General features: G+C 40.3%; 1 protein-coding gene and 1 pseudogene across 5 annotated transcripts in view; one reads left to right on the top strand and one right to left on the bottom strand.

The window, feature by feature from the left end:
- The window catches only part of TRIM24 (tripartite motif containing 24), a 115,384-nt gene that overhangs the window by 84,435 nt on the left and 7,985 nt on the right, over positions 1–22,964 (top strand). For 4 of the 5 annotated variants that reach the window (XM_051835646.2, XM_051835645.2, XM_051835648.2 and 1 more), the window contains exons 12-19: positions 644–779; positions 2,708–2,780; positions 3,748–3,916; positions 6,416–6,744; positions 12,324–12,456; positions 14,956–15,030; positions 17,865–18,014; positions 18,776–21,063. In XM_051835646.2, the coding sequence (XP_051691606.2) occupies positions 644–779; positions 2,708–2,780; positions 3,748–3,916; positions 6,416–6,744; positions 12,324–12,456; positions 14,956–15,030; positions 17,865–18,014; positions 18,776–18,985 (1,275 nt within the window). In that variant the 3' untranslated portion in view covers positions 18,986–21,063. Of the gene's footprint in view, positions 1–643; positions 780–2,707; positions 2,781–3,747; positions 3,917–6,415; positions 6,745–12,323; positions 12,457–14,955; positions 15,031–17,864; positions 18,015–18,775; positions 21,064–22,964 lie in introns of those variants that run through there. The other variant, XR_011387522.1, reaches the window with a different exon arrangement.
- Positions 13,524–14,689, bottom strand: LOC127488075 (deubiquitinase DESI2 pseudogene; annotated as a pseudogene).

The following is a 22,964-nucleotide window of genomic DNA, read 5'->3' as shown; positions in this document are numbered from 1 at the left end:
TTCACTTAATCATCTTTAAGGCATCAATTCTGGGCCGAGGACTTTAGAGTTCCATTAAGAGTTCTAGAATGGCCCAGAGAGTTCTGGACGTGTGAGGTCAAATTTTCTTCAGATTCGTGAACCACCTGTCACTCCAGAGTGAACATGGAAGCAGATTAACAGTCAAATTGGTTGATCTTCAAGTAGACATCAGATTTCTTATTCTTCAACCCTATAGCACCACAGATTGAACGCAGAAGCTGACATGTACAGTGCACTTGGTTACTCTGAAGTTGGCATTAGAGATTTGTAAAGTTGTGCTACTCTTCTAATTTTTTAATACAGCTACCCTTTGTTACTTCTAAGTGAAGTAAGAAATATTTTTAATTTTCTTTTGTGAATGACCTGAGATAAATGTCTTTCTCTTGACTCTTGATTTCTGAAATAATGTGTTCTCACTATATTTACTGCGGAGTGCATTATTGAACAAACAAATGGAAAACTTTCCTTGAGGTTGTTTATGATGGAAAAATGTCAACTTCTCAAATGTGATATTTATGTTTTCCTATTTGGAAGAGATTACGTTTTTGAAGTTTTCTTATAAGAATAAATGTCTTTGGCTTGTAAAGTCAGGATGTCCTGAAATAATTTATTTTCTTATAAGATTGACTGTTCAAGTACAATTATGTTGGAGAACATTGGGAGAAAAGATACTAGTGTAGAACATGGCCAGCCAAGACCACCCTCCAACAGGACAGTCCAGTCACCAAATTCATCCGTGCCATCCCCAGGCCTTGCAGGTAAAGTCAGCTTTGATCTTTGTGACTATTTTTCTAGTTTTTACTTATTTAAAAAAAAAAAAAAAAAAAAAAAAAACCCTCTACCCATTTTCTCCTGTATTTTTTTGTTGGATGATCAAGATGTGTCTAAGTTCTTTGCACTGTATGAACATTGGTATCATTACAAAGTAGGAAGGATATTTAAACATCTTCACCTTTTCAATTGAACTTAACTTAGTAGGCATCTTAGATACCTATTTTAAACCAATGATAAATTATGCCCGAGAAACTATATCACAGGACAAGGTCTTACAAACAATGCATTCCAAAGGACATGATGAGTAGATAATTCCCTAAAAAGGAAACACATATAACAAGTTAAACAAAAATGTTCAGTCTGATTGGTAGTTATAAGAAAAATCTAAACAAGATATTTCTAACTACTATATTAGCTAAGATTTAAGAAGTGAAAATCCTCATAGTTGAAAACATGTTGACAGAATGACTGACATAGCCAGTAGGGTTATAACTTGGCAAAACATTTCTGGAAATTGTCGTAGCATCATTATTAAAGCTTACGTTGATCCAGTACTGTGTGCCACTCGCTGGACAAGTGTCTTCTATGCATTACCTACTAGCTTATTGGCTTCCGGGGCCTTAGTGAATATATACATAGCCTTGAGCCCAGTTAGCTCATTTTAATACTTCAACTACACGGAACCCCTGAGTACTGTGCCAGCAAGTGTTTTTGTTATTTACAGTAAAGATTTGACGCGATATAAATATCCAGGTGTAGGAAATGGAAAGAATGCGCTCATAAACAGAATATTCTTGGATATTCAAGTGGCATGTTTGTGACGCTGTTTTCAGACAAAGGTATACAGAACTATGGTATACTATTGTAATTATAAGAGATGTAAATTATGTTTAAAACTGGAAAGAGATGTCTCAGCATAGATGGATCACTTAAATGCTTTAGGAATGTGAATTATCAATCCCATCATGTTATATCCTTTATAGTTTTCAAATATTCTGAAATGGAGCATTCTTGCTTTATTCAGAAGAAAAATCCATTGTTTTGTTTTGTATTTAAAGGAAGTTCTCCAGAGTTCATAAAACAGTGAAATGGATTCCGTCTCATCACTCTATCAGCTACATCCTGTCACTTATCAATCTTTTACAGCCTTTTCACTTTGAAGTAACTTAGCTATTCCTCACTTTCAGTACGTTCCTACTGTTACCCTTGAGTTGGGGCCTTCATCACTTGAAACCACAATTATTTATAGTAGGAATTTTTTGGTTTTTGTGTTTTTGTTTTGTTTTGTTTTTCTCCTGCAGCTTGGCTGTTTTACTGTGGTTTCCATTCTTCAGCCTAAACTCCTGACAGATTATAGATTCTTTGTCATTTCCTGGCAGCAGGCTGGAAAGTTCGCTTTGGTTTATTGCCTGAAATCTGAGCATCTCAGTGTCTTCCAGTAGTTTATCTCATTTTCTTTATGTGGTCTTTGAGCACCTTTTATATTAGCCCCAACTACTTTTTGTAGTCCTAAGTGGCTTGCACTGGCAATAGAGTACTCTCTAAGATCCTACCCCAGTTACTCTAGCATAAGAAGGACTTGGCAGTATTTGCAGATTGACTGTCTCACCTCAAGCTGGGAGATCTAAAGAATGCTGCTAGAGGTTCTGGGTGCCACCAGACATCCTATAATACATCGCCATTCTTCCACGACAAAGAATTCTCTGGCCCAAGTCAGTAGGCTGAGGTTGCGAAATCCTGCTCGTCCAGTAAGATCTAAAAGCCTGTGCTAGGAGTTCGGCAACTACTTGGTTCATGTAATATCATTATGTGTTCCTAGTTTGAAGGTAGTGCTAAGTGAGCACATTCAGTCGGATTTCAGTACGTGATGATTAACTCGTTTTATGAATGTGTATGATTTCCCCCTCCTCAGGACCTGTCACTATGACTAGTGTACATCCCCCAATTCGTTCACCTAGTGCCTCCAGCATTGGGAGCCGAGGAAGGTAAACGGACTTAACCATATTCTCTAGCACATGAAATTTCTAAGTAGTAGCTCCTGCCAGTGCTCAGCACAATCGGATACTCAGAATATTCTGAACAACTTCCTTTATTTTTCACTTTTAGTTGAAATTTTAATCATTCTATTTTAATTTAATAAATGAATTGAGCATAAATTTATCTTTAAAATATTTACCTATATGTTGAAAATAAAATGTTTGACATTAGCATCAGAGCAAGGGAGGAAAAAGGTGAAACAGGAATAAAAACACACTGCACTATATAGAGACACAAACAGGGAAACAAATGATAATCTTATAACAATTTCAATGTTCTCTAACTTTGCTACTTTAAAAAGAAATAAATTTACATTTTTTGCAAATGTAGTGTAGTCTTCCCCTCATTGTGCTTACAGTTAGTCCTAGATGGTGAATCCGATTCTTGCTTAGCTCATGTGGAGGAAGCATTCTCTGAGGGGAGAAACCTGTTGGCCTTTCTTCCGGGGAGGGTAGCAGCTGTCCGTAGAAGGTTTTTGCCCCACTGCCTTCTTGAAATAGCAGAACAGCAATAAACGGTTGTGTAGTTCATTGTCTTCACACTTCAACAACAAGTTGTTAGTGTGAGTTGTCATAGCTACTGACCAGCTGAGAAATGGGACAACCTAAGAAAGATGTTCGTTCTGAGATACTGTATCTGCTTGCCAATTTTAGAACTCAGTTATCTTTCAATGCAGGGTTTATGTCAACATCTTCCCACACGCAGTATGTGGTTGTCTAGAGAGGTTAGCATGTGAACCTTCTTATCAGAGGGGATGCTTTTGCATCACGGCAGTTGCATTTCAGTTACGCACCGCTTATTGCTGATGTAGCAGTTGGCATGATTGTGGTGGTTTTTCCAGAAGTTGATTGCATATATGGTTGTGACGTCTAACGTGGCATTCTTAGTTCTTTCCTTCTCTCGTTCTGCTTGCAGCTCTGGCTCCTCCAGCAAACCAGCAGGAGCAGATTCTACACATAAAGTGCCAGTGGTCATGTTGGAGCCGATCCGAATAAAACAGGAAAACAGTGGACCACCTGAGAATTACGATTTTCCTGTTGTTATAGTGAAACAAGAATCTGATGAGGAATCTAGGCCTCAAAATGTAATTATTTTAGTGCTTGGTATGCTATTTCTATTTGGGGAGTGGGGTATGAGAAATAGCTCTTAAGGTTTAAAAAAAAAAGCCCTATATATCTTTAAAGGTTTTAAGAAATTTTTAGGAAATCGCAGTAAACAAAAAGATAAGATGGAAGACAAGAAAAGAAATGTTTGAAAAATCAGAGGCTCAAATGAAGAGGCTAGGCTTTTGGGGTAAAATAAAAGAGAAATGAATAGTAGTTAAATTGCTGAAGAAATAATAAAAGATTATGTTCTGGTAACTGAAGGGCCCAAGAATCTGAATGGAAAGGACCCACCAAGAACCGGAACCATAAATGAAAAAGATTCAAGGCATATTATTACAAATTCCAGAACACCAGAGGAAAGGCAGATTCTAAATCGTTTCTAGGGAGAGAAGCCTCTTAAACAAAAGGGTTAAAAATCATATTGTTAACAGACACTAGAACCTGGAAGAGAATGAAGAAGTAGCTAAAGTATGACAAAGTATTTTTAAGACATATTTACTTATTTAAAAAGAGCAACAGAGAGAGGTGTGGTTTTTTTGTTTGTTTGTTTTTAAATAAATCCCTTGATTCACTCCCCAAATGGCCACAACAGCCAGGTCTGAGCCAGGCTGAAGCCAGGAGCCAGAAACTGTTCTGGCCTCCCACATCAGAGGCAAAGACCCAATTCCTTGCCCGTCTTCTGTGCCTTTCCAGGGATGCATTAGCAGGAAGCCGGGTCAGAAGTGCAGCTGTCTCTGGCATTGCAAGCAGCAGCTTAACCCACTGCTTTGCAACACGGGCCCTGGAAACAGAATTTTCTAAACAAAATGTTTTACTTAGAAAAAATTTATTATGCATGAAGACTAAATATTATGAGACGTCTACAAAAGTCTCAGACAGTTGTCCACATACACATTTTCCAGGTGTGTATACACATATAGGAAAGCAAAAGCTCTCTGGGATCTTACGCAGAGCCAGAAAAGGGCAGGTTCCAGTAGAGTGGTCTGCAGTGTGGACGACTGTGGGCTCCATAAGGTTGCATCTGTAGTGACAGAAATGTTTGCGCAGTATTGAAGTATTTTATAACCTTGTGGAGACTGTGAAAATGACATAGATAAAGGTGTCTGGAAAAATATGCAAGTAAAAAAATAAGGTGATTATTTTTTGTAAAAAACAAAAGTTGTACAGAAAGGGAAATGTAGTCAGTACATTTTTGATTTTGCGATGAACTGTATTTGTATCATCATGGTGTAAACAAACACCTGAATGTAGATGAGTTGAGACCTGTGACACAATCAAGATATAACCTGAATTTGCTTTAATCAAAATCTTTGAGAATCCTTGAACCAGTACATATAGTTACTGATCGTTTGGAATAAATGCTAGCTATAAACCATTATATGCATACCATCTAGAAATTCTGTGCTGAATAAAAACTGCTAGGAGGGCGGGATGCATGCTGGTGGTGCTAGTAGTTGTGAGGGTAGAGTCAGAATGCAGAAACTGACCCTACTCATCTTCCCTAGTAGGGATTTTGTAAAGCAAGTCTACGTACATACCAAATATACACACACAATACATATAGCAAGGCCATGCAACATACATGGCAATAGAAAACCCAAGAAATTATAGATTGTACAGGCATTTTATTTAGTCCTGTAACATAAGGAAAGGCTAGATGCAAAAACAGTTGTCCCCAAAGAATGAGTCGAGATGGTTCTGTTACTGGTTTGAAAGTTTGCCACCTGAGGCTTGTGCAGAATGTTTAGATTCCTACCAGAGGTTTCGTGTCTTAGGTAGAATCTGGGTGAACAGCCCTCGTCCCGTGTATCTACAGCTCACTGAAGTTCACTTGCACATCACCTCTTCACTCTGCTGCAGCCATCAGCAGATTCAGAGGTTTTCTTTTCCCCTCTATTGTGCACACCCCTTGCTGCTGCTGACCTATTTTGATATTTTTTATTAGTCTTCTGTAAAACCTATCTTGTTCTCTCACACATTCACAGACTCCCTTGAAGTAAGTAACCAGTTCATCAAGAGACAGGAATGTGCAGTCTGCAATCATGGAAATGCTAATTTAAAAAGCCAATTAGGCCGGCGCCGCGGCTCACTAGGCTAATCCTCCGCCTAGCGGCGCCGGCACACCGGGTTCTAGTCCCGGTTGGGGCGCCGGATTCTGTCCCGGTTGCCCCTCTTCCAGGCCAGCCCTCTGCTGTGGCCAGGGAGTGCAGTGGAGGATGGCCCAGGTACTTGGGCCCTGCACCCCATGGGAGACCAGGAGAAGCACCTGGCTCCTGGCTCCTGCCTTCGGATCAGCGCAGTGCGCTGGCCGCAGCGCGCCGGCCGCGGCGGCCATTGGAGGGTAAACCAACGGCAAAGGAAGACCTTTCTCTCTGTCTCTCTCTCTCACTGTCCACTCTGCCTGTCAAAAAAAAAAAAAAAAAAAAAAAACCAATTAAAGATCCATATGCACATACTGTTCCCTCTTCCTATTGCAGACCAGCTATCCAAGAAGCATACTCACTTCCCTGCTCTTACACAGCGGTCAGAGCTCTGCTTCCGAGGAGACTGTGCCGAGATCCGAAGCCCCTGACAGCACAGGAGATCAGCCTGGACTTCAGCAGGAAAGTTCCTCAAATGAGAAGTCTGATTGGCTGGATGCATCCCAGAAGTCCCCTCTTCATGTTGGAGAGACCAGGAAGGAAGATGATCCCAATGAGGACTGGTGCGCGGTTTGTCAGAACGGAGGGGAACTCTTATGCTGTGACAAGTGTCCCAAAGTATTCCATCTCTCTTGTCATGTGCCCACTCTGACAAATTTCCCAAGGTAAGCTATTATTCAACCTCAGTTAAATTTATCCTAAGGAATTTGATTTTTTTTTTTTTTTTTTTTTTTTTGGTAGCTATTGTGAATGGGATTGGTCTAAGAAGTTCTTTCTCAGCCGTGGCATTGTCTGTATATACAAAAGCTGTTGATTTTTGTGCATTGATTTTATGTCCTGCTACTTTACCAAACTCTTATGAGTTCCAAGTCTCTTGATGGAGTCTTTTGGATCCCTCTATATAGAATCATGTCATCTGCAAATAGGGATAGTTTGACTTCCTCTTCCCCAGTTTGTACCCCTTTGGTTTCTTTTTCTTGCCCAGTGGCTTTGACTAAAACTTTCAGGACTGTATTGAATAGCAGTGGTGAGAGTGGGCATCCTTGTCTGGTTCCAGATCTATGGGAATGCTTCCAACTTTCCCCCATTCAATAGTACACTGGCCATGGGGTTGTTATAAATTGCCATGATTGTGATGAGGAATATTCCTTCTATACTTGATTTGATTAAAGTTTTTATCATGAAAAGGTGCTTTTTTTCTGCATCTATTGAGATAAACATATGGTTTTTGTTCTTAAATTTGTTAATGTGATGTATTACATTGATTTGCAAATGTTGAACCATTCCTGTATACCAGGGATAAATCCCACTTGGTCCTAGTGAATGATCTTTCAGACCTGTTGTTGGATTTGATTGGCTAGAATTCTGTTGAGGATTTTTGTGTCTGTGTTCATCAGGAAAATCGGTCTATAGTTCTCCTCTGCTGTGTCATTTTCAGGCCTAGGTGATGCTGGTTTTGTAGAAGGTGTTCAGGAGGATTCTCTTCCTTTCAGTTGTTTTGAATATCTTGAGAAGAATTGGAGTTAGTTCTTTAAATATTTGGTAGAATTCAGCAATGAAACCGTCCAGTCCTGGGCTTTTCTATGTTGGGAGGGTCTTTATTACTGATTCATTTTAAGTCTTGGTTCTAGGTTTGTTTAGGTTTTCTATATTTTCATGGCTCAATTTAGATATGTTGCATGTTTCCTGGAATCTATCCATTTCTTCTAGTTTTCCCCATTTGTTGACATACAACTGTTTTTAGTAGTTTCTGATGATTTTTTTTTAAGGCAAAAAAATTTTTTTCCATTTTATTCATTTATTTGAGAGGTAGATTTATAGTGAAAGGGAGAAACAGAGAGAAAGGTCTTCCATCCACTGGTTCCTCAAGTGGCTACAACAGCTGGAGCTGTGCTAATCTGAAGCCAGGAGTTTCTTCTGGATCTCCCACACAAGTGCAGAGGCCTAGGTACTTGGGGCCATCATCTACTGCTTTCCCAGGCCATAGCAGAGAGCTGGATCAGAAGAGGAGCAGCCGGGACTAGAACCGGTATCTATATGGGATGCTGATGCCAGAGGGGGAGGGCTAACTTGTTGTGCCATGGCGCCAGCCCTGGAACCTATCCATTTCTTCTAGGTTTCCTCATTTTCTGGCATATAGCTCTTTCTAGTAATTCCTGATGATTCTTTTTATTTCTGTGGTGTCTGTTGTTAAATTTGTCATCTCTAATTTTATTGATTTGGGTCTTCACTTTTTTCACTTAGTTGGGCCAAAGGTGTCGTCAGTTTGGTTTATTTTTTCAGAAAACCAGCTCTTCGTTTTGCTGATCTTTTGTAGGTCTTTTTTTGTTTTGTTTTGATTGCTTTGCTGTTTTTGTTGGTCTATGAGGTACATTGATAACTCATTTATTTGGTGCCTTTCCAATATCTTGATGTAGGCATCAACTGTTATAAACTTTACTCTTAACACTGCTTCTGCTGTATCCCATATGTTTTGATATGTTGTGTTGTCGTCTTCATTTGTTTCCAGAAATTTTCTGACTTCTCTTTTGATTTCTTCTATGACCCAGTGTTCGTTCAGGAGCATGTTGTTCAGTCTCCATGTGTTTGCATTTGCTCTAGAGATTCCTGAGTTGTCTAATTTGCGCTACATTTCATTGTGGTCAGAGAAGGTGCATGGTAGGATTTCAGTTTTTTTGAATTTGCTGAGACTTGCTTCTTGGCCTGGCATGTGGTCAGTCCTAGAGAAAGTTCCGTGCACTGCTGAGAAGGTGGATTCTGCAGCTGTAGGATGGAACGTCCTGTGGGTGTCTGTGAGGTCCATTTGGTCTATGGTGTCGATGAACTCTGTTTCCTTGCTGACTTTCTGTCTGGTTGATCTGTCCATGGCTGAAGGTGGAGTAGTGAAGTCCCGATTACTGCTGTACGGGAGTCTGTGTCTCCTTTCATTCCATTAACATTTGTTTTAAATACCCAGGTGCTCTGTAATTAGGTGCGTATACATTTCTAATAGTGACATCTTCCTGTTGAATTGACCCCTTAATCGTAATATAGTGCCCTTCTTTGTTTCTTGTAACAGTATTTGTGTTAAACTATTTTGTCTTATATTTATGATGGCTACATCAGCTCTTTTTTGGTTTCTGTTACTATGGAATATCTTTTCCATCCTTTCATTTACAGTCTGTGACTATCTTTGTTGGTGATCTGTGTTTCTTGTAGGCAGCAAATAGAGGGTTTTTGTTTTTTAATCCATTCAGCCAGTCGGTATCTTTTTTAACTGGAGATTTGAAGCCATTCAAGGTGACTATTGATAACTAATGACTTTACCCTGCCAGTTTTTCAAAAAATATTCCTATTTTTCAGTTTTGATTTCCTTTGTACTTGCAGATTTGCTGCCTTCACTTTCTTTCATAGTGATGATCATTTTTCTGTGGGTAGCACATCCTTAGGCGTCTTTATTGAGGCTGGACTAGTGGTGACACATTCTTTCAATTTCTGGTTGTTATGGAAGGTCTTTATTTCACCTTCATTCATAAGTGGGAGCTTTGCAGGGTGCAGTATTCTGGACTGACAGTTGTTTTCTCTGTACGACTTGGACATCGGACCGCCATCCTCTCTTAACCTGTAGGGTTTCTGATGGGAAGTTCAGTGTGAGTCTAATTGGAGATCCTCTAAAGTAACCTGACGTTTCTCTTGTGCACATTTTGGAATCTTTGTGTTTTACTGTGGAGCATTTGACTACAGTGTGTTGTGGTGAGGATCTTTTCTGGTCATGTCTGTTCTATGTTCTTTCTTTACTTGAACATCCATTTCTTTCTCTAAACTGGTGAACTGCTCTGTAATTTTTCATGAAAAAGGCCTTTTACTCCATTCTCTCTTTCACGCTGTCAGGAACTCTTAAGACCTGTATGTTCGGTCGTCTGATAGTGTCTGTAAATCTCCAGCGCTGGTTTTTAGTTTTCTGATATCTTCTTCTTTTTGGTCTGACTGTATAATTTCCAGAGATTTGTCTTCTAGCCCAGATATTCTTTCTTCTGCTTCACTGTGCCTTTTTTCCAGTGCTCTGTTTCCAGTGTTCTATTGAATTCCTCATTTCTAATATTTCATTTTGATTTCTCTTCAAGATCTCAATTATGGGAGAAATTTTCCATATCATGTACTGATTTCATTAGTTTGTGGATTTGCTTGTGATTACTTCTAAATAATCCACGATTAATTCTTTGAATTCCTTTTCTGGCATTTTTTCAATCTCTTTATCTTGATTCCCTAATTTAAGTGTTTTGGGGGCACCATGTGGTCATCTTTACCCTTGTTGCTTGAATTTCTGTGTTTCTCATTATCAGGCATTTGTGCAGATACCTGTTGTGTGTTTCTCTCTGTTTTCCCCCTGTGATTGCTTCCATCTTTGGAGAATGCCTCTGGCTTAGTGTTGTGTTTATACCCAGAGTCACGTGTTGGGTGTGGCCAGGGGTTCTGCTCAGTGCTCAGGAAAGGGAGTAACCGAGGTGACACCCACATTGAGCGTGGGAAATCTGGGTTTGTTTGTTTTTTTTTTTTTTTTTTTTTTAAATCAGAGGTGAGGTTTCTTCTGCTCCTGTTGACATATTTTCACACTGACCTCTCCTCAGAGGAAACCAATGCCTGGACACTAGCCCCAGTGGGTACATGTACACCTGTGCTGCTACAGGAACCACACAAAGGATCTGTGTAGTCCTCAGTGTGAGCAGTGACCCCCCATAACCCCCACAGACCCAGCCACACCCTGCACCGGCTCATTGAGCCACAGTGTTTTCACAGTCCCAGCACACAAGGCTCCTACAGTCTCAAGCACCCAGCCCCCTGCCAGTTTTCCCAGTGAGGCGCAGGCATCTCCTCTCAGCTGTTTGCTGGGGGATCAGGCACGAGCTGGTGCAGCTGTTATGTATGTCCAAAATGGCACTTGCCCTCTCTTAGCTCATTACAGGATGTGGTTGCTGGGAGTTTGGGGAGAAAGAAATGTGCCCCCCTCTTTTTTTTCTCTAGGTTGGCTGATACTCTGGCCCCCACCGGGCTCCAAGCCGCACTCGCACCAGGCTCTCGCCGCAGCTTTATTGCCAGTGACTGGGCTGCTGCAGTCTGGTCTCACCTCACTCCAAATCTGGCGCTGAGGCTCTCGGCTGTGGGTGTCCTGAGCCGTGCGCATCCACACCCTCCACATTGGTCCACATGTCCTTCTAATCTGTGTGGTGTTCTCTCTGCTTTTTCTCCATAACTCTTCCCTGAATTTGCAGTCTCTCCCCTTTTTTAAAACTATCTGGCTGGCGCCGCAGCTCACTAGGCTAATCCTCCACCTTGCGGCGCCAGCACACCGGGTTCTAGTCCCGGTTGGGGCGCTGGATTCTAGGCTAAGGAAAGATAGTTTTTTTGTTGTTGTTGTTTTTTTTTTTTTTTTTTTTTTTTTTGACAGGCAGAGTGGACAGTGAGAGAGAGAGAGACAGAGAGAAAGGTCTTCCTTTTGCCATTGGTTCACCCTCCAATGGCCGCCGTGCTGTGGCCTGCGCATCGCGCTGATCCGAAGCCAGGAACCAGGTGCTTGGGCCATCCTCCACTGCACTCCCTGGCCATAGCAGAGAGCTGGCCTGGAAGAGGGGCAACCGGGACAGAATCCGGCACCCCGACCAGGACTAGAACCCGGTGTGCTGGTGCCGCAAGGCGGAGGATTAGCCTAGTGAGCCACGGCACCGGCCTACAAACCTTTTAAAATAAACTATTACAAGGGGTTGCCATGAAGAACAGTGGTAACGACTACCACAGTTTCCTACATCTTCATTGGCCAGGCATTGAGCTGTATGATACGAATCTCAGATTCTCAAGCCCTTCTGAGGAATGATGTGATGAGAATGGTGAACCAAATTGGGTCACACTCTCAATACTTTTTAGGATTTGCCAGAATAATGCAAAGAGCTTTTCTTTTTCTCATATTCTTCAGCAGGAGAAATGTTACTCTCTTCACATCAGCCCTATTATCATTTATAGTAGGTTTCATTGGTATTTTTGTGCCTCCTTAACTGGACTTCAGTATTAACCACGCAGCCCTTGCATTATGTATCTGCTGTCTCTTCTCAGCATGGAGCTTTGCACCTAGTACATATATGGTAAAACTTAGTGATTGAAGTTGATGATAACAAATAATTCTCTATCTCGATGGCATGCTAGAAGTAGGAAAGGGACATGGTGAAAGAGACCTGATGCCTTAGCAGCTCAAAAGTACATTGTCGCCCAACAGTGGAGAGTGGATTTGTACTTTCTGCCGAGACTTATCAAAACCAGAAGTCGAATATGATTGTGATGCTCGGAGTCACAGCTCAGAAAAACGGAAAGCTGACGGCCTCGTGAAACTAACCCCAGTAGATAAAAGGGTAAGTCTTTGGCATTTCTTTTTTTTCTTTTTTGTATGGAACAGTTAAAAATATAGTTTATTCAAAGATATGAATCTGCCCACAGAATAATAGCAAACAATCCAATCTAAAAGTTTAAATAAATGTAAATAACTCTAAAACTAAGACACAAAATAGGCTTTTTGAATTAGAAGTCAATGAGATAGACATTCTATTATGAGACTACTCCCACAATAAATTAATAACCTCTGACAGATTGTTTCTGATAAGGTACATAAACAGTAGGAAATATCAAAGAATGACCTTTCTGGGATATGCTACTTTGGACTAGTTTGCAAGGTCTAGTATAAGAAGGTAGCCTGAATAGTTAAAAAGCAGTGGAATACCAACTGACACTGCCACTCCGAAGGCTGCACTTGGGGTTTCCCTACTCCACCAACAAAACCTTGTGCAGGGAGGAAAGAAGTATGTATCAGAACACAAATGAAGTTCCTCCCCAAACGTGCAGAAACGCTCCTCAGTTCCTACAGGAATATCTTGGGAAAAACATCTTAAGTATAGAACCCGAGGCATCCAAGCAGCCTCCTTGCCTAGGCGGACGGGGATTTAGGATAGAAGCAACCCCTCCGTGGGCACCTCAGGAGTGTGTTGTGCACAGTGGGAGGGAGTGGGAAGGGACTGGGCTCCGGCTCGGGTCTGGGCCGCGCATGCTCCCTCACCTCGCATCCTGGTGCCCACAGTGTGAACAAAATAGACAAACCCAACAGACAGTCCTTCACCAGGTAATGCAGACTATAACTGTGAGTACAGTGCGCAGCTGTCAGATTACCTGCCTAACTTTCGAAGACATGAAGATTTTCTTCTCTCACGGTGGCAGGAGTCCATGCAAGATTTGTATGCAGCGATACAAAATACCGTAAACGTAACTTAACAGAGGTCGAATAAAACAGAAGTAAATCCAAATTTACAAGTGGGCAGCTTCATACAAAGTCCTCCTTCCTGGGCCAGATGTAATTCTGAGCTGATAAACTGGGATTTGGGGGAGAGCTATCTTTGCATCCAAAATATCCAGAGGACGCTTACTCTGGTTACTTTTCCATAGTGATAATCAGCCGCCAGAGACAGTTCTGAAGGTGTGACTTTGGAGACAGTCTTTGTAGCTTAGAGTGGCGCCCAGGTCTGGGGCCTGCTGCACTACCTGCCATGGAAGTGGATGCGGCGCCACCCTCTGCTTCCTCCTGGTCAGCCGGCAGCTCCTGGCTGACCCTGCACTTCAGGGCTGTTGGCGTGAGCCACGCCTTGGGAGGCAACTCTGTAGAAAGGGTATGCAGGAGCTGAAGTAGGCAAGTCGCTTGATCCAGCGAGGAATCTTTCTCACAAAGAATCTGGGATAAAGCCGAAGAGAAGTAACCGCAGTTTTTATTTATCAAATGCTAAGCATTGCCTTTGTATTCTTTTCCCAGTTCTTCTATATCATCTTCTAGGAAGTCAGTGCTTCCTAAAACAACTGCTTCTTTAAGTTTGGATGTTTCTCCTAGTTCAGAAATTCAGAGATTCCAGACAAAGGGTACGGATGGCCACCATGAGCAGATTCTCTGCCATCAGCTTCAGTTCCTGAATGAGAGCTCCAGGTCCAGTAGATGGCGTGTGTGCGTTCATGCAGTGCACGTGGAGCACACGGAGCAGCTCCAGCTGGTTAGCCTCATCCTCCTCCCTCTGGTGCTGCCGCTCATCCTCGCGGGGTCCACTGACGCCTCAGGGCCCTGAGCCAGGCACTAAGTAGTGAGCTTTGAGAGGTGTTTTCTGTTTTTAAACTGGACAAGTTAGAATATGTATTCTTTATGTAGCCTGGGTTTTCACACTTAGTCTACCTTGAGCTAGTTTATTTCCACCATCGGTACGTTTTCTTCCTCTGAATTTGTTGTGAAGTAGTACTGATGAGATAGGTTTTTCTGTTCACCTTTCCTGGGGAAAAAATGCTAGTCTTCAACCAAGTAATACCAGGTTTACACATCAAAGTCCACTGATGGATTTAACTGCAATTCACCCTGCTAGGTCAAGACTTTGACTAAAAACCTCCTTTGCTAAGTCCCTAAGCTGAACGATCAGTGTGAGTGTCGCTATGCAGGAGGGGCATAAATGCTGCCTGGTGATGTCCCACAGGGTCTCCTGATGTCAGCCGAGTGTGTTCTACCTGCAGGGAAGGGTCTCAGCACCAGACACACCAGAGGTGTCTCCACATCTGTGTCTTCATAGATACCGCTTCAGGGATTCACAGAACAGTGCACAAAGGACTTCAAATAGATTCTGAGCAATGTAGTTTTGTTAATTTAATGGCAGAAATTAGTCTTAAATTGTTAAGAAGTAGAATTCAGTTGGTAATTGGGAAATAGAAAATTCCAGGTTCAGTGTTTTCCATCCATTCATCTGGTTTTAATGCTTATTTTGGTATTTTGAGACCTGTGAGATTGTTGTTGAAAATAATTTGTGACTTGACTTTGTATTTTTATTTTTCCTTAGAAGTGTGAACGCCTACTTTTATTTCTTTATTGCCATGAAATGAGTCTTGCTTTTCAAGATCCTGTTCCTTTAACTGTAAGTAGTAATGTCATCTTGTGCATGTTGACACAGTGGTTCATCTGAACTCTTACCATTCCATACCATTTGTCAATAGTTTCTTCTATCTAGTTCAAATCTTACAGTTGATTAATACATACTACACTTTTAGCAAACAGGATAAAAACTATACTTAAAATCTCAAGTGTTCTCTCATCTCACTTACTTTACCTACCATTCTCTAGAGTGATTTGTCAGTCATCTCCCTCCTGATATGGATAGTATAGATCCTAAACTGTTGGAAAAGACTTCTGTTGGAGATTAAACCACATCCCCAAATTTTCTGTACATATTTGAATTGTAGGTCCATATTTCAAGTAATGAGTAGCCTGGTTTTTGTTTTTGTTTTTTTAATTTATTTATTTGAAAGGCACAGTTAGAATGAGAGAGATTCCATCCGCTGTCTGACACTCCAAATGGCTGCAACGGCCAGAGCTGGGCCATTCCGCTACCATGGCCATCTCCCACTGCTTTCCCAGCGGTATTAGCAGAAACTTGGATCATAAGTGGAGCAGCTGGAACTTAAACTGGCTCTCATAGGATACCAGCACTGCAGATGTCGGCACTGCCGGTGGCGGCTTTGCCCCCGAAGCCATAACACAAGTTCCAGTAAGCGCTTTAATAACAGGAAAAAGATGAGCAAGGAGTGTGTATGTTCACCATTCACAGCAAACGGGTTCATGTTGGACATCTAATATGACTTTAGATCCTCACGTGGTGCTAGACAAGGCTTATTTACTGTCCAAGACATTTTAGTCTTCTGTCCAGGTTGATAAGTTTTTTAAAAAAATATTTTATTGAAAGGTCTACTTTCAGAGAGGTGGAGAGAAACAGAGATGTTCCATTTGCTGGTTCACTCCTCAGATGGCCCGCAACAGCCAGAAGTAGGCTGATCGGATGCCAGGAGCTTCTTCTGGGTCTCCCACGTGGGTGCAGGGGCCCAAGCACCTGGGCCATCTTCTACTGCTTTCCTAGGCCACAGCAGAGAGCTGGATCAGAAGTGGAGCAGCCAGGACTTGAACCAGCAGAATTCAGAGAGCTGAATTGGAAGTGGGGCAGCCAGGCCTTCTTGAACCAAAACTCGTATGAGATGCTGCTACTGCAGGCATCGGTTTTACCTGCTTTGTCACAGCACTGGCCCCCCGTTTGGTTAGAAAATTTAATGCAGAGTTGAAAAAACCTAGTAACTATATACAGCTGATGATGATGCAGGCTGACCATGAGCTGCTTTCCTTGAGAACAGGTTTTGAGGACCTGAGTTAGGAAGAAAACATTTGAGTAAAAAGGCCTTTCGCAGACAAAAGATGTAGTGTAAGGTAGTCAGATGAAAGATAGATGTACAGACTTTACAGCTGTAAGCTGGAATTGGCACTAATATGATCTTGGCCTACTGTTAACATTTGGTGTTAAAACATTGTACAAATTGAGAGGGAATAGAAGAGTTGGGAGCAGGTGCGTGGGGGGGGGGGGTGAAAAGTATCACTGTCTTCCTAAATCTGTATAAATGAAATTTGTACACCTTAAATAAGCCCCTTTTTCTTGATGTATATTATCTTACATACTATTTACAAAATCCATTGAGTTGCCAGGATTCTCTATTTGGAATATGAAGAGACTAAAGTTTCCCAGGATTAAGTAATTTTCCCAGGATATGCTATTGAGTAGTAGAACTAGTTCTCAAACTCAAGGTTCAAAACTCTTATTCACCACATTTTATAATATATACAGCAAAAGCATGTCAAATCCTATTAGAAGTCATACTCTTTTTCTAGGAATTTACTTTTTGTTTCATGATGAAGAGGGAAACAGTACATGTAAGTGGGACTACTTCTCACTGAAAGTAACTGGGGCTGGCACTGTGGCATAGTGGGTAAATCCACTGCCTGCAGTGCCAGCATCCCATATGGGCGCCAGTTCGAGTCCCGGCTGCTCCACTTCCAATCCAACTCCCTGCTATGGCCTGGGAAAGCAGTGGAAGGTAGCTCAAATCCATGGGTCCCTGCACCTGTATGGGAGACCTGGACGAAGCTCCTGGCTTCAGGTCAGCTCCAGCCATTGTGGCCATCTGGGCAGTAAACCATTGGATGGAATACCTGTGTCTGTCTGTCTCTCCGTCTGTCTTTCCCCCTCTCGGTAACTCTGCCTTTCAAATAAATCTTTAAAAAAAAAAAAGTAACTGAAGGATGGGTGTTTGGTGGAACAGATGAGCCCTCATTTGCATCTTTTGTTGAAGGACCTGGGTATGAGTCCAGTTCCAGCTTCCTGCTACAGTATGTGCCCCAGGGGGGCAGCAGTGATGGCTTAAGTGTTTGGTTGTACAAAACTTGAATTGAGTTCCTGGCTTCTGGCCATTGTAAGCATTTGGGGAGTGAACAACAGGTGGTACTTGTTTGTCTCTCCCTATCTCAAATATAAAACAATTCATAAAAATTAGCCTTTTTATACTGTAATGTAAATTCACATTGTTATCTCAGAAACTAAAAAAACAGAAAAATCGAAGGAAGAAGGGTTGCAGGGAGGGAGAAGGGGAGGAAGGGCATGTTTTGTTTTATGGTTGTGTGTACAAGTTACATTGAATTACAATTAATTAAAATTAAAAATTTTGGAAGAAGTCACACAAAACCATTTACCCATGTGTGGAAAGCAGTAGGCACTTTTACATGTTGCTGAATTTAGGTTTCCTTGCTGATAACAAAATAATACCCAGAAAAGCAATGAGAACAATCAAAATTAAATGTCACTTCCTATACAATCTGTTTAGGACCAGGTAGAATTGAGATATTTGTATTATAACACTTCATTTATTTTGAAAGGTGCCTGATTATTACAAAATAATTAAAAACCCAATGGATTTGTCAACCATTAAGAAAAGACTACAAGAAGATTATCCCATATACACAAAGCCTGAAGATTTTGTTGCTGATTTTAGGCTTATCTTTCAAAACTGTGCTGAATTCAATGAGGTGAGTTGAGGAAAACAAAGCAATTATAATTTCAATGTGAAAGTAATCTTACACACATTATCACCAATTGAAGAAACCATGATTGTACTTATTAGAATAAATTGCAGCAATGAATGTGGCTCTGGAAATGAAAGAGGTAGTTAGGAAAACTGTCTATATTTATCTTCAAAGATTTTTATATGCTGAGTAAAAATATAAATTAGAGCTAGCTGATAGTTAGTTTATAAAATATATGAAATATATAATATATAAAATATTTTTATCAGACATGTAATTATTTTTTTTCTCATTCTCAGCTTTATTTTTGACACATGGCACTTATAGACTTCTTTTTCATGTTAATCAAGAAATACTGATTGTGGTCATACAGCTCTAACTTCAAGATTCTTTAAGTTTGTCTCATCTGTCAGACACAGCTCTTGTTCATGGTTTGTGTTCTGGGTTTGTTACTCATTCTGGAGTGCGCTTTTCTCTTAGGTGAACCTGTGTTGGCAGCATCTCATTGATCTGTCTTTGGTGATTCAGTCTTTCCATTACCTCCCCGTGTTAGAACAATCCAGATAAGTCAGGTCTTTGATTTCCTCTTCAGCTGACTTTCTGTAGACTTTGTCCAGCCCCAGGCTAATATGTAGTTTACATTTATGACTGTGCACAAGCATCTTCCATCTAAAGTGATCAGAACTGCGAGTTATTTGTTACTTTTATTAACTGTCTAAAATGTCAGTCTTTACTTTTTAATTCTTCTTATTTTCATCCAACAGCCTGATTCAGAAGTGGCCAATGCTGGTATAAAACTTGAAAGCTATTTTGAAGAACTTCTAAAGAACCTTTATCCAGAAAAAAGATTTCCTAAGGTAGAATTCAGGAATGAATCTGAAGATAATAAATTTAGTGATGATTCGGACGATGACTTTGTGCAGCCCCGGAAGAAGCGCCTCAAAAGTATCGAGGAACGCCAGATGCTTAAATAAGCCGCACCATGCATTGGCATGTGGCTGGTTTTAAGATTTGTTTTCCAAAACACTTGTCAGTAATTGAACATCAATACAAACAGGAGTTTGTGACCTCTCTGATCTCTTGTCTTTGATGTTTGGTAGACTTTGATTTCCTTAATAACCTATTTCTTCTAACCTCTTATTAAAAAGAAGGAAATGGATGGCATGGAAGGAAGAAAATGTTCTAGCAAGGAAGGAAGCTCAACAATAAGACATTCTCATTTCACGGATTTCAGAGCCTCCGTCTGGAGTGATAGCTACTATAGAAAGGAAATAGACTTTGTATGGACTCTGTGTTGAAAATTTAATGTGGTTTGAATGTGTGCGTTAGTCCATGTTTAGCGAATTAATACCACTGCCCATGAGTTATGGCCCAAACACGAGTTAAACATACTTTTCGTAAGAGCAGTACTCATGAACTTTCATGAGTGCTAAAGCGTTCTATCCAGGATGGTGACTGGTACAACAGAAGGGTAGATTAGATGCTGTTAAGATGGCACCTACTAGTATGTCCATGTAAGATGGCAATTGTATTAAAAGATCAGGAAATCCAGTGTTTGATTTCTGTTTTTATCGTGTCTATAGAGGTGTTTGTTATAGCAGATCTTCAAGGCCTTTTTACATACATTTCTAGATTAGATTTTCTTCAGCTTCTACTGAGGGAAGTTAAGTGTGCACATGTTGGGTTTAGCTGTGTTGTCTGTGTGGTTTGTTGTTTGTGTTAGCTGCGCAGGTGTGATCCTTTTAAAACAAACCTCATTGTTGGCAGTATGGCTTTCAGTAATTCTCAAAATACAATGTGCACCGTATGTGATGTGAAGTTTGATCAACATATCTTACTGGGCATTAAATATAAGTTCCTGTGAAGGGGACTAATTTTTGTGGTTTTCATCTGTCTTGATGTTTGGAATGAAAATGTGTTGTAGGATTTGGGAGCAGACAATTAGGGGAAATTATAATGAAATTGTCATTTTATTTCCTGAGGTATCCATCTCCCACCCCACTCTCTTTATTTTTATTTTTTATTTTTTTTTAAGAATCACAGTCTGAACCTTAATGTTTAATCTGACTTTATTTTGAATTCCATTTTCCTGATACAGAATCCTATCACCTCAGAACAGCATATTAATGGGCCAGGCTCAGCTGGTTTAACTGACATACATTTATTTCTTTCATGTACTCTGTTTTCTAGGATCTGATGAACTGTCAAAGGAGGAAACTAAATTATAGAAGAAAATTGTCATAATAATTCAAAATTTGACAATATACACATGAGTATTTTTAGTTTGGCAAAGTATACACTTAGTAATAAAACATTATAGTTAATATTTGACTGGAGGAAATATAGAGTAAAAATACAGCTGACTTGAATGCTCTTCTGAATTTATCACCTCCCTTGAAAGAAGCACAGGACTTGCTTTTATCCAAAGGGCATTGCTTCTGAAATGAACATGTTTGAAAATATTTTGCAGATAATTCATTGGGTTTCAGGTATTGCTAAGCTAATTTACTAGCAATATTTCTATTTTTGTATATACTTAGATCTTGTGCATAATGTCACTTATGTATTAGTTGTTAAAAAGACTTACTTTCCCAAGTATGTGTTACACTGTGAGGAGTACCATCTTGAATATGCATTTGACATTTATTTTCTAAAGATGGTTTGAACAAATTTTTTTTTTTTTTTTTTTTTTTTTGCTTGTAGCATTTCAGTACAGCATTCATGGCACTTCCGCTAATAAGTTTATTGTTGGCATTGTTTGTTCTTCCATGTTTTTCTCCTGAATTAAAACCAAGCAATATGGGTAAATTATTTTGAAAATCCACCAAGGGCAGTTGGGATTAGGAGAGAAAAAAATTTCCTGAATGTGTCTGAGCCAGAATGTCTACTAACCTGAATTATCAGTATTATCTTCGTGCCACTTTCTTTTCTGAAACAGTATTTGTTTTACCCTTAGAGTTTGCTAAGTGAATACAGTTAAAAGCCATCTTTCTTGTAGTCATATGTAATATAATCCTATTAAAAGTAAATTGCTCTGTTTTTTCTCTCCAAATGCCCTCTTGTAACGATCTCTAAATTCTGGAACTTTATTAAGTGCCTGTGTGTGTGCCCAGGTGAATCCCAGCTAAGTAATCCTTGAATTCTAATACAAATAAGTTATAAAAGAAGCCTAACTGTACTTGACACTGATTAAGAGCATGTCCCAAAAAATCAGTACGAATGAAGCGGGCTTGACCTCAGCTTGCACACCTAATATTCACCTCTGAAACCTTGGTGCAGTTGCTGCATGATTCATAGGATCATGTTTTTGGTGAGTGCTCTTGAATGAGGAGGCCGTGTGGAAGTGGGTGATTACTTCATTCCAGCTGAACAGTTTTCTTAGATGCCAAACACCTCAGTCTTTCTGGCAATGCAATAAGGAACCCAAGGACACAGGCAGAAATACAAACAGACTGAAACCATAATAAAAGTAGTTTAATATCAGTAACTGGCCATCCATTCATTTTCTTCTGAGTTTCTGCTCTTCCTTTGGTAGCTCTCCCTCCCCAAGCTAAACAAGAGGCTTTGTGGTTTACTGCCACAAAGATTTTAACTAAGGAATGCAAAGGGAGTGTTCATGCAGGCTCATCTGTGAGTTTAGCCTTGAACGTCCTGTGTTGTTACTATATGTAAAACTTCCATGGAGAGATAAGAAACTTTTGCTGAGACCTCACCCAAATTGTGGATCCCAAGAATCAGTTGCTATGTGTGAACAAAAGATTTTTAAGTTTAAATTGAGCTACATTTTCTATTTGTGATTGTTATGAGAGGAGTTGCGTGATCTAATTGGCCATTAAGATTATTGACATGACCATGAGTTCAGTTCTCTAATTTCTTACGAAATTGAGCTCTTTTTAAATAACCACATATTTTTAGAAGTATTTTATAACCTGTGGAAATCAGTAGCTGATGTAAGTTCCCATCCAAGATGAAGGTACAATAAGTCCTGATATACATTGGGAACTCATGTCCCAGAGTGAGTGCACTAGCCAGTTGGATCACCAACTTCTTTGTCCATGAAGGCTTAACGTATTGTGAAGGACATCGAGGCAACAGTCTGTTGTTTTACTTTGGGGGTCAGACTGGTGATCTTCATTTTAATAAAAGTAAACTTTGGACTTTTACTGTGAATACCGTAAGAATTTCAGTAATTCCAGAATATTGTGTCAGTCATTTGAAACTAGCCGCCCTTCCTTACTACCTCTGTATGTTCCTATGAGTGTAACTTTGATACATGAAGGGAGAATCTTCTATAAACAAATGTAACAGGAAAATTTTTTAATCTAATGTATTTCACCAGCTTTAAAAGATGGAAAAAAAGGGGGTGTGGGGGTATCTTCAACTGATGATTTTTCTCCTTGAAGGATCCCAGCCTCTTGCGTGTATGAAAACCAAAGATAGCATGAAAAATCCTAGCTGGAGTTGTTTACAGGAAGACAGACTGGGGACCATTAACATGTTTGTTTGCCAAGTTTCCCTGTGTTAATTGAGTCTCATCACAACTATTTTTTAATAACATTATTGCATTTTTAATATACCTTCTCCTGTTTGATTGCAAAATTAGCTTTTAAATAGAATTAAGTCAAACATTTAGCAAAAGCGTCTTCCCACATTTTGAAATGTGCTGTGGAAGAAAGATGATTTCAACATTCTCTTCTGTATGTCAGGATCGTTGAAGATGTATATTGCCCTTCCCATCTTCCCATGCCTTTTCCCCAAGACAAGCGAGCCAGAAAATGCAGGACTCTTCCCACTGCAGAAGCCAAGTTGTTAGCCTTGTCACGGTGGGCAGTGTGGAGAGGATGGAATATACGGATCAACCCCAGGAGCACATTTCTCACCCCTGGCATGAGAATGTACTGTCTGGAGGACTGGCATTTACCCAGAGAAAACCCAGGTGTTCCAGGCCAGACT

The sequence above is a fragment of the Oryctolagus cuniculus genome, chromosome 3, assembly GCF_964237555.1.
Source record: "Oryctolagus cuniculus chromosome 3, mOryCun1.1, whole genome shotgun sequence".
Classification (NCBI taxonomy): domain Eukaryota; kingdom Metazoa; phylum Chordata; class Mammalia; order Lagomorpha; family Leporidae; genus Oryctolagus; species Oryctolagus cuniculus.
This window is presented reverse-complemented; position numbering and strand designations above follow the sequence as displayed.